The 11,260-nt window shown below is 35.1% G+C and overlaps 1 protein-coding gene across 2 annotated transcripts; it reads left to right on the top strand.

Moving 5' to 3' along the window:
- The first annotated feature begins 894 nt into the window (after window positions 1-894).
- Window positions 895-10,954, top strand: LOC124213238 (uncharacterized). Of its 2 annotated transcripts, none has more exons than XM_046614324.2 (4): window positions 895-1,322; window positions 4,149-4,272; window positions 9,104-9,352; window positions 9,708-10,563. In XM_046614324.2, the coding sequence occupies exons 1-4, from the start codon at window positions 1,320-1,322 to the stop codon at window positions 9,761-9,763; spliced, it is 432 nt and encodes a 143-aa protein (XP_046470280.1). In that variant the 5' UTR covers window positions 895-1,319; the 3' UTR covers window positions 9,764-10,563. The 2 variants fall into 2 exon arrangements, with proteins under 2 accessions (XP_046470280.1, XP_046470279.1); XM_046614323.2 differs by lacking the exon at window positions 895-1,322 and adding an exon at window positions 2,187-2,544 and having other exon boundaries at window positions 9,708-10,954.
- The last annotated feature ends 306 nt before the right edge of the window (window positions 10,955-11,260 follow it).

The raw sequence follows: 11,260 nt of genomic DNA, 5'->3' as shown, positions 1-11,260 counted from the left end.
GCAGTGATTCTCATAGTACTGTGAAACCGTACCAAAAAGTAATTGTGGATGAAATATTTGCACAGGCGCAATGCATCCGACGCTTTCTCACCGTTAAGACTTGGTATATTCAATCCAATGATATTTTTAACAGGCGCGTTTGTAAGTGATCAAGTACTGAAAATGCATAACTTGATTACAACGTATTTTGCACTTTGTGATAAAATGACAAAAATTAGTATAATATTTGATGAGAAATTAATAAATTCAAGCTAACGAAGAATCGGAGGTAGCCCGGCTAGTCAGATTCGCTATGAGATATTGGTGAGAGTTCATAATGCAGATTTTAAAAACGTCACGGTACTTAAAAAGATTTTAATCATCACAGGACTTAAAAGATTTTGCGAGATTTGAGAATATTTTGTAAGACATCAAGGTAGTTACGTCTCGTGAAAAATAACAGTGAATTTGACTAATATTTATTTAGCGTGCGCTGTGTAAAAAATGATTTCAAAATTTTTTTATATCCAATAGAAAACCCCTGCAGTCAATTCACGTAGAAAACCGACATGTGTTCAGAAGTTTTCCAAAGGTTCTTGAATCATCTGATACAACAAAAAATTCTAAGTTAAAAAGTTCTTTCCGAGATAGCTGCATCAGACGGTTACTGCCATATTACAAATTATCCCATTGCCGGAGCTCGGGAGAACGACATCGGGACTTGTCCGCGCGTTGTGTCTGGCAATGAGAGCAGATAGATGAGAGGTGAAAACGGTAAAAAGCGAAACAAGCGAATTCGAATCGAGTGCTTGACATGATGCTCGCGAATCGGGACTCATCGGCTGAACTCGGAGGGCTTCGGGATTGCGAACACGGCGAGCGTCGCAGCAGGAGGAATTTCGTGAGCAATTCGGCGAGCGATGGGTGTTAAAAAACCAAGATGTCGGCCGACGGCGGCGGGCAAGTGTCGTGGTCATGTGCCGCTGAGACCCGTTGACCTGATAGGTGTTATTACCCGCGCTGTCAGAAAGCAAACGCGGCGAAACAATGCGTTCGGCGACGGTGACATGAGCCGGTTTTGTTGTTTTCGAAAACTGTTGTGTCGGCGGAACTCGCTCGGCGGCCAATATCGACGGCGGCTGCTCACGTCGTCGCCCTGGAGCTTGTTGTCAGAGTGAAGTTAGTCGGAACGGGCGATCGCATTGCACCCACGCCGAAACATCAAGTCTTCCCTTCGCTTCTTCTCTTATCCTCCTCCTCGTCTCCCTCCCCCCTGCTGCTATTGCTGCTACTGCTGCTGCTACCGCGGCCTGATATTCAATCACCGGAAGACGTTATCAATGGTGAGTGAGTTGATCGTTCCTTCGCTCGTTCCTACTTCGACCCCTGACGCGGCTGAACCGGGACACGTAATAAACTCATAGCCTGCAGCTTGCCGCTTATACTCTCTCGATTATTTACCTCAATGCGCGTCACGCGGCTATCGTTTTTACATGCATTTGTGTCTGTTTATTATCGTGTATGTAATATACATTCATGCAACTTTTCGTTCGGTGTAGACGTCGTTGTTGCTCTTGTTGATGGTCGTCGTTACTTGTTAATAGGTTTGAGTAGAGCTATTGGCATAAACCCATGAAATATTCGCCGATCTCTCTCTCTCTGTCAAAAATTTATTCCTTATTCGCTTTGCTTCGACCCCGACGGCGGGGCTTCAGCAGTGTTTCATGTTCATTATTGCCTTCGTTTCATCTCTTTGTGTCGTCTAAGTTCACCGTCGGCAAGGTAGAAATCGTCGACGGTGATTCACTAGTTTCTTTTTTTTTTACCTTGTATACCGGAATTATCGCAGCTTCATATATGTACATATAATAATTGAATACTCATTTCAATTAATCGAATCGGTCAAATGTCTGACAAACTATGATAGATTTACTGAAAAATGTGTCCGACAAAAGTTGTGTAATGGATTTTACGGGGGACACAAAATCAGTTGTACGGTTCCGTAAAATTGAAGCGAGAACAATTTTTGAATGTAACGGTCATCGTGACGAATTTAGATGTTTTTCAATTTTGTCATTCCGATGGATTTACAGCCCTCCAAATATCCTTGGAAACTGAACCCTGATATCCAAAACATGGCTATATTGATGGTTTCGAAGAAGAGAAATTGTGAAGGGGGCTCATTTGATTTTTTTTTTTTCGAAAAGTTATTGCAATGTCAAAATTTTAATCTAAAACATAAAAATGGCCATGTATTGACATTCAAGTTCCGTTTCCTCTGATCATTGCAGCATTGCAACTCTACTGGAAATCGTTGGAGTGACAAAATTCGAAAATGCGTGAATTCGCCACGAAAACAGTTACACGTTTCTCCCACAAACAACGTGTTGCCGTTTTGTCTTCTACTTCAAAACCGCATAACTTTCGCTTGGAAACATTTTCTAATAAAACCACATGAGTTTTCAAGATATCTAACAACTAGTTAGAAGACAAACAGCGGGAGTGGACTTGGCTGTTTTGAGCACAGAGCAGATGGCGAAAATTACAGCTATGGAAATTAATGTGGTAAATTATACGCGACAAAATTGCAATAATAATTATCATCTATACGTCCAGTTTTCCGACATTTCTGCAGATAATATCAATTGCCACCGAACAAGCGACCAACGATCTGTCATAATTTTAATTCATTTACATCCGTCGAAGAGATTATTTCAGCTTGGTTAATATCATTCGACGTTCGACGTCAAATTTTCACGTCGAAACATAAATAACTAAGAGCTTTAGGAATATCTACGCTATATTCATCGTGAGTTTTTTAATACGGCTTCTTGAGTTTTCAGAATTGACCCAGATGAGGTTAGATAAACTTTAATTGTTTAAAAAAAAAAAGAGAAATCACCGAGTGATTCATATAAAGTTTCTTCTCTATTTTTTTAATATCTTAAATCAATAAATATCGTGAATAATTTAGATACATTATGTATCTCTTAAAGATTGATCGTATAATATTGCTGCAAGTTTCCTTTGTGTTGTTCTTCAAGTGCCTTATCCTTATAAGGCGTTGCATGCAACTGCGGCAAGAAACTTGTTTACCTTGGTAAGACCATTGCAGTTTAGTATAGAATTCACCGTCGAAAAGAAATAATTGTGCAGTAATGGAAGGGACCTGGACGAAAAAATTATTAAACAAAACATTGTACTTTATGAAATTAATTCACTTAGAAAAACCGTGTCACGACACTGAAATATTTGCAATTTCGTCACCGAGTGCCGTTTCATATTTTGTATCATATAATTGATCAAAAAATGTCGGGCAGTTTTCGAAATGACTCGACGGCATCTTACGTAATTTACAGAACTAGACCAACCGGGTAAATGACTTTTGCCTAGCGCTCGTTGATCATCTGAATCTTGAACTCGAATAAAAACTTGCTTCTCATCGACCACGTAAAGAGTAACTAAATTCAATGTAAAAATAACAAAATTAATTTTAGGGTTGTCATAGTAGATGCAAGTAGACCGTAAAAAGTTTTATTAACTAATTGTAAATAAATGAACTTGACTTTGTTTCCTATGAATATACATTAAAGTCGATTCTGTACAGAAATAGGTTTGCCAATAAATGAATTCAACGTTCGTTAATTAATGCAAATAGGTTCATAAAAATGTTAATTGATTATAATTCGGGTTCATTGATTGTGACTATCTAGGTACAACAACGGTAATTTTTGCTAAATTAACTTAACATGGCGAGAGAAACATTTTCGCAACACCAACACAAATGTAGTTTCACGTGATATCAAAAATAGTTGTTTTGGTCACGTTTTTCTGAAATCGAACAACACAACTTTCTCGAATAAAAATAACACTTTTCATGCGATTCTTGATCGCGCTGTTTGATCGCTATATTTGATCAAGAAGTAAACACAGGTCGACGGTGTTCTACGAAAGATCTTTCTATTACGATCACGTATTTCTATAAACAAAAAGGAACTTTCCTGTCTCGATGCTCGATCGCCATATTCGGTAAAGTCAAAAAATGCCGAGAGTATGTATCTTCGGATAAAATATGAGAACTACAAGTCGTGCGAAGTTATAGCGTTAAGGAAGAAGAAACTAGGAGGAGAACAGAGTACGTAAAATGGTTGTAATATGCGGTTGAGCAGGTGAAGCAGCTGCAACAACGCCATGACGCTGCCGGATCGGCGAAGGTTCACGCAAATGCAACGCGCGTCAAGTCAAGGTCGAGGAAGTGTTGCAGGCCTCAAAGGCGACTGAACCGTTCCCAAGGTACTCTTCTCATCCCGAAGCTCCATTCTAAACTCCCATTTCCCCCCCTCCTCCCCATGCTTGCATATTTCATCCGTTATGACGTATAATATATAATTAATATGACTATATCTGGAATGCTAATTACTAACCCATTATATATATACGGCAATATACCTATAGTTATATTTAACCCACGCGTTTATAATATTACATATTATTCTTATACACGTTCACATTATTTTCTATATATGTTATTTACGTACACGGGGTGGTCCGAATGAACTTGAACAAGGTCTGACCTCCCTCCCCCGAATTGATCGTCGATTTATTTCCTAATTCTACTCCAGCAGATATAAATTTTCTAATTTTTACAATCTTTTTTCCACCTCCCCCTTAGGAGCAGGTATTTAAGATCCATTTTCCATAACTCGAAAACTGTGAATTTTCGAAGAAAAGTTGTAACGGATATGAAAATTGTTTTTTTTCTGAATTGGTCGAGAATGATTTTTTCAGAATTTTTTTGAATTCCTAGTCGTCGTTCTCAACGAAAAATGCACAAAATTTGATTTGACTCAAGCACTGCGTTCTCGAAAAATTTTATACTTTTTCTGAATTATCTTTAACTGAAAAGTAAACTTTCTTACTTCGACCCAAAATGGGCCCGGACGTCGTTTTGAAGCTACGCTTCATTTTTGCAGATCAATGTGCATGTTATGACATGAAAAGTGGCTCGTAGAAAAGTTATAGCGAAATGTTAAAATTGTACTCGATTTTTAACATTTAGCGTAACTTTTCTTTGACTTTTGTTCGTTTTTCGTTTAAAACGATAACTTACGATTTCCAGATAATTCTGAATAAATTGGTTTCGACCTATTCAGAAAAAAAAAGACACAACTTTTCACCCTTCGCAACTTTTTTTTCCAAATTCACAGTTCTCGAGTTACGGAGGATAATATTGTATTTGGTGGAGTAGAAGTAGGAAATAAATTGACGACCAATTCGATGGGGGTCGGGGTCAAACTTTGTCCACGTTCATTTGGACTACCACCAGTTATATGTATACTCTACATTTATCTACAATAAACTTCATACTCGCATGTTGGACAATATAACATAACTAATATTAACATAATTAATATTATATTAACATTACTGCACAGGTTTCAGGCATATTATACATTATAAGCTTCTTTGTTTGATCATCATTTTATTCAACCTCGTACATGCATTGCTCGTGACAGCTATTCACCGTCTATAACATACATATAATTAATAATATATTTTAATAAGACCAATAATTACGTACTCGCTCTTTTCTCTCAGCGTGCAAAAGAATGAATACTCTCTAATATATATATATATATATATGTATATTTTTTTGTATGTACACCGTACAATAAGCAAACCGATAAATATTGTTAGTTTTGAAACGAATTCGCGTCAACAACTGTGAGATGAAAGAGAAGAAGAGAGATAAAGACGAAGCATCTCGTGTATTGGAAATGAGGAATTATGGGTTTTTTGGTAGAGAATAAGTCTTTCTTTTTGAAATATCGAAAGTGTTTGGACAGAATTTAAAAAAAGGAAACGTTAAAAAGTATCACTATATATTAGAGTGTTTCAAAAAAACCGACTATTTTTTTTTTTTTCGAAGAACATTGAAAAATCTTCCGAGTGTCCCTCGAAAATGACCTCGGTAAAATATGAGCTCTTGATATTGATATTTAGAGGGGGCGATTCTCAATTTTCTATTTCTCATTTAAATAACATGGGAAAAATTTTTTTAAAAATTTAGAATTTTATTGCTCGAAAACGAATCAGAGTGCAGATATAAACAAAACATATTCTTGTAGGAAATTTTACGCTCTACAAAAAAGATCTGAATAAAGATTTGCGTAAGGTAGGTCGTTTCGGAGTTATCAGGCCTCAAACATCGAATTGTTTGAAATAATGATGATATTAATTTATAAATGCTACAAAACTGACTCATATCGTTGATTAATGAAATTTATTAATTAACGTTCCATTGGAAGTCTATAGTTTTAATTTTAAGATCAATAATATTGTGTATTTAAGTGATATGAGTCAGTTTTGTAGGATTTATAAATTAATAACATCATTATTTCAAACGGTTCGATGTTTGAGGACTGATAACTCCGAAACGACTTACCTTACGCAAATCTTTACTCAGACCTTTTTTGTAGAGCGTAAAATTTCCTACAAGAATATGTTTTGTTTATATCTTCACACCGATTCGTTTTCGAGCAATAAAATTCTAAATTTTAAAAAAAATTTTTCCCATGTTATTTAAATAGGAAATAGAAAATTGAGAATCGCCACCTCTAAATATCAATATCAAGAGCTCATATTTTACCGATGTCATTTTTGAGGGACACTCGGAAGATTTTTCAATGTTCTTCGAAAAAAAAAAAATAAATAACATGGGAAAATTTTTTTTATATATATATATATTTTAAAATAATAAATATTAAAAATAAAAAAACATATTTTAATTCACTTAAATCAAATGCTATTTTTTTTTTTTCACGTGACATTCCACAAATCACGCAATATCCTGAAAATATTGTATTACATGTAACTGTACATGATTTGAAATATTCGAAATAAATTGTTCAGTATAAAAGTATTTTAGATTCCAAGTTCAATGTAAAGTATAAACACTTAACATCATAATATTACTGCAATATGTACGTAATGTTTTGATCGCAAATCAAAAAAAAAAAACCCGCTTAAATGCTGCTGCAATATTTCTATATTGCTTCGAGTGCACGCATTAATCAGCAATATTCTTGAAACGTTGCAAGTTGAATGATCACAATATGTAAATATTGCATCAATGGTTCTGTAATATTGAGTATTTTTCTGGATATGAGAAATCATTCGTAGCATATTGTTTACCCATTGAAGCTCCAATGCTTTATGGCGTTAGCCTGAAGGCGTACAGACAAACAGAATCTGACATGAGCATGAAGTTAGGAACGTTACTGTAACGATGCATGTTTAGGAAAAATTGTTACTTCGCACCTTTAGGAATGTGTGAAAAGTAAACCTTGATAAACAAAACGTACTCTTATTTTGAAAAACCAACTCGTTGAACCAACTCATTTTAAAATTACGCATTTATGATTTTTTCACCTAATGTTTCGTTACGTTAACGTTAATAACTTTAGCCTCATAGCTTAACGGTATTGTCAAGTATCTGGCATATGGATATGGGTCAGCACTGCACTCGTAATATTGATTTCCTTTGAGGAAAAATATCGCATGGAATGGCTAGCTCAGCTGAATCCACGAATACACTGCTTATAGGTATATATATGGTATGTCACGTGCGATACGATACGAGGTGCGAAATTAAAGACGCATTGCTGCTGTAGTATCTAGCTTATAGCGATAATCGCTTGGTCAAAGAATTATAGAAACAACGAATTATCATATCTGTCATGAAAATTGCACAAAATTTATAAATTTTGTGACCTCCGAGGGTTTTACTAATTGGACAGTAATTAGTTGACATCAGCGATGAAAAATTTGTTTCGGTGTCACAAAAAGAGATTGTTCTGATCAAATGCAGCTCGGCTAAACTTAAAATGCTTCTTTGCATTCGTCATACGTTTCATCAATTTTGTGCTCCATGTTTGTTTACGTCTGACAAATCGAAATAAAGTTTTTAACGAATGTTATTTTAACACCTTTTGTAATAATAGCTTTCCTGCAATTGTAGGACTGTTCGTCAAGTCGGCTCAGCTACGTCTAGAATAAATTATAATCAATCAATAAGCTGAACAAGTGCCGCGTCTGACGTCCACAAAATAGGGTTAAGACAATTACTTATTTACATCGCGAAAACTTTAACGATTTTGCAACCAATTTCTCATAAACCAAAAAAACTGACCCGTAACAAGTTTTAGATCTTTGTTTTTTTTTTTTTAGTTTAGCAATATTATATGAGGTAAGTTGAAAAGCGTAAAAAAATAATTTCTTAAATTTGAACTTGGGCAGGTTTCACGTTCTTTTCAGTTTCGTTAGTAACAAGCTTTGAATAATTACTGTGAATTTATTCGAACGATTTTATGATCGAAAATTACCGCCTTATACATTAGGGATTATTGCCTGCTTCTGTAATTCTGCTTATCGTGAATTTGGTGAGAGATAAAATGTCTGAACAGCACGATTGAATGTTTGCATTGTATTTGTTATTCAGTACATCTTGGCGCGCTTATGATACGTAATTTTGGTTGGTTATTTTTCAGCTTGGCTGCAGTCTGTCATACCTAAAACAAATCACTATGTTTCAAATAATGAGATAGAATTCTTTAATTTGTCCTTAGAACAATTCAGCTCATTTTAGTAAAACATAAATTGCATGTTCACCGGTATTGAAAAGTTGAAGTTTTCATTCTTTAAGATGTGTTTACAGTTATCGCAAAATTAGCCAGTTCTCATTTCTGAAATACGACGAAAATCTTCTAACTTTTTTCAAATACCCCGAAACATCTTACGAATCGAAACTTGTCAAAGCAGTCAATAAAATTGTGGTTAAATTTCAAAGTAATGTTCGACAGATCCGACATAGCCAAAAAATGCCAAACAAGCAACTCATCTGAAATTAAATATATCAGAACCGCGACTCATGAAGCGCGAAATAAGCGGGGGAAATTTGAATTCTGCTTCAATTACTAATAAATCTCTAAAAAATAGTAAACCATTTGTTTGCAACGAGTGACACAATTTTGTAAAAATTTTCACCAGTACCGGCAGCAGATATGTTAATGAAAAAAAAAAAAAAAATTACGAATCAAATAAACTTCAAACTCTGCATTTTTAGTTCTGAAAATGCAACCGAGGAAACAACCGAAGTCAGATCAGGAGGCCCAAAGCGTCGCCTCCGATGGAGTTAGTAGCGGAGCAGTGAGTCCCGGTGCCGTACCGAATGGAGAAACTTCTAAGCAGTTTCTATCGACTGGAAGAACCGGACGCAGAAATGCACTGCCTGATATCCTGGGGCATCATGCAGACACGGATACAGCCGATCTACCATCTCGGCTGGAGGCACTGACGACGGAAACAAAGCAAGGTAGCAGAATCCACAAATACAATATGGCGGCGTCCTGAGCAATCAGCTGATCGTTTGAGCCTCGATCGTAGCGAAATTGCACGAATACAAAGGGTCAGAGGATTCCGTGCAAATGGTTACAACTTTATTTAGTTTTTCTGAGGTGTGAAGGGGGGGAGAGGGCGGTCATTTCATTAGAATTTTATCAGAGTTCTGTTGTTTCTGCATATATTTTCACGGTACCGCTTTATGAAAAACTGGGATAGATTACTGAGAAAAATTAGAGATTTTTAGGGAACAAATACAGTTAAATGTCAGCTTATTATTCATTATCGGTAGATTCTAAAATCCTGTTTATTTCATGTTTCTTTTACAGCCGAGCCGAGCACCAGCAAAGACGGGGCGTCAACTTCAAAGCAATACACCGGGTGACAGCGCACCGTTTTTGGCTAACACGAAGAGAGAAATTTTCTGCAACTGCTTTGTGCTCGTACGGTGAAAAGAGTTTATTGAAAATGGACTTCGCTATTGAAAAATAAACCCTGGCGAAGTTGGAAATCAGTCAATTGCAGAGATAGTAATTTCGCCCATGACGTTTTCGGGATTACGGTGAGATTGCAATTATCCGAGAACGTGAGAATGACTATCTTCGTTCTCAGATCGCCAACGAGGCTTCAGTTCCTGTGACGTGAGATAAATATCATGTATTAAATTAGGTTAATATACAGAGGTTAAGTGCAACAAAAAAAAAAAATCCATTTGATGCATTTGGCATTTTGTCATAGAATATAATTTGGACAGATTAACTATGAGATTTGTTGGGAATTCGTAAAAATCAATTTCGTAATATTAATAACACCCTTGATTGCCGTCATTTTCTTTCTACTAGTATTAAAAAAATTCTGATGTGCATTTTTTAATAATAGTAGTAATAATTGCAATTGATTTCAAGGTAATAACTATTCGAAAAATATAAATCAGTTGTCTATCTCCCTATTTATAATTGAGACAAATATGAAGCACGTGTCAATTACACATGAAGATTGGCTACCGCACAAAACACGCTAAAAGCGAAAATGCGTGCATTGTAATACACCCACATAGATGTTTATATACATAACTGAATGTATATATTTAAAAACACGTGATTATGTATTACTTCATATATACGGATTATATATGTATGTAAATGTGATCGTAAATAGAGAAAAATTATTTATTTATTTAAATAATATTCCGAAAAAATGGATAAATAGGGAAAACACTGTATTTATTATTTACATAACTTGTCGGCTATTTTTTACTGTAGTTATATTGAAATAAGAACAGACACATATTTCATTCTAATAACAGTTGAAAATGAGATTATTGCGAAACCAGACTGTTGAAGTAGCATTGCTTAAAGTGCTGTTTCGTTAAAAATAGTGTCGAAGTATCATATTAGGAATAAATAGAAATAAAATGCAATCAAAATATTAACTGTAGACTAAGCTATTTGAATAGTCTAGCACAGTGTCCGGTTTAACCCCACCTTGTAAAATCCCAGTTTTTTGCTAATATAATTGTAAAATAAATGAAAAAAATTGTACATAAACCAACTATTGAATTGTACGTGACTTTAAATGTACCGAATTTTATTTAAAAATAACAAATTATCTGATTGTCCCTAAATCCTGTTCGAAATAATCATTATAAAATTATTCAACAACTAAATTTCACAAATAATTTTGTGTTCCGTGACATGTGCTAAATATGATTCAAAACATCAGATTAAAATTTCGAGACATATTCTGAAGAACAGACAGGTGAATAAATTTTATGAAATATATTTGAAAGGAAAAAAATGGATTGATCAAACCTTATGGTAATCACAAGATTGACAGACTTATTCCCATGCGGTATAGGTTTGAACGCTACACATATAAATGT

This window comes from Neodiprion pinetum, chromosome 2 (assembly GCF_021155775.2).
Source record: "Neodiprion pinetum isolate iyNeoPine1 chromosome 2, iyNeoPine1.2, whole genome shotgun sequence".
NCBI lineage: Eukaryota > Metazoa > Arthropoda > Insecta > Hymenoptera > Diprionidae > Neodiprion > Neodiprion pinetum.
Note: the sequence above shows the minus strand (reverse complement) of the source record. Positions and strands in the feature narration are given on the sequence as shown.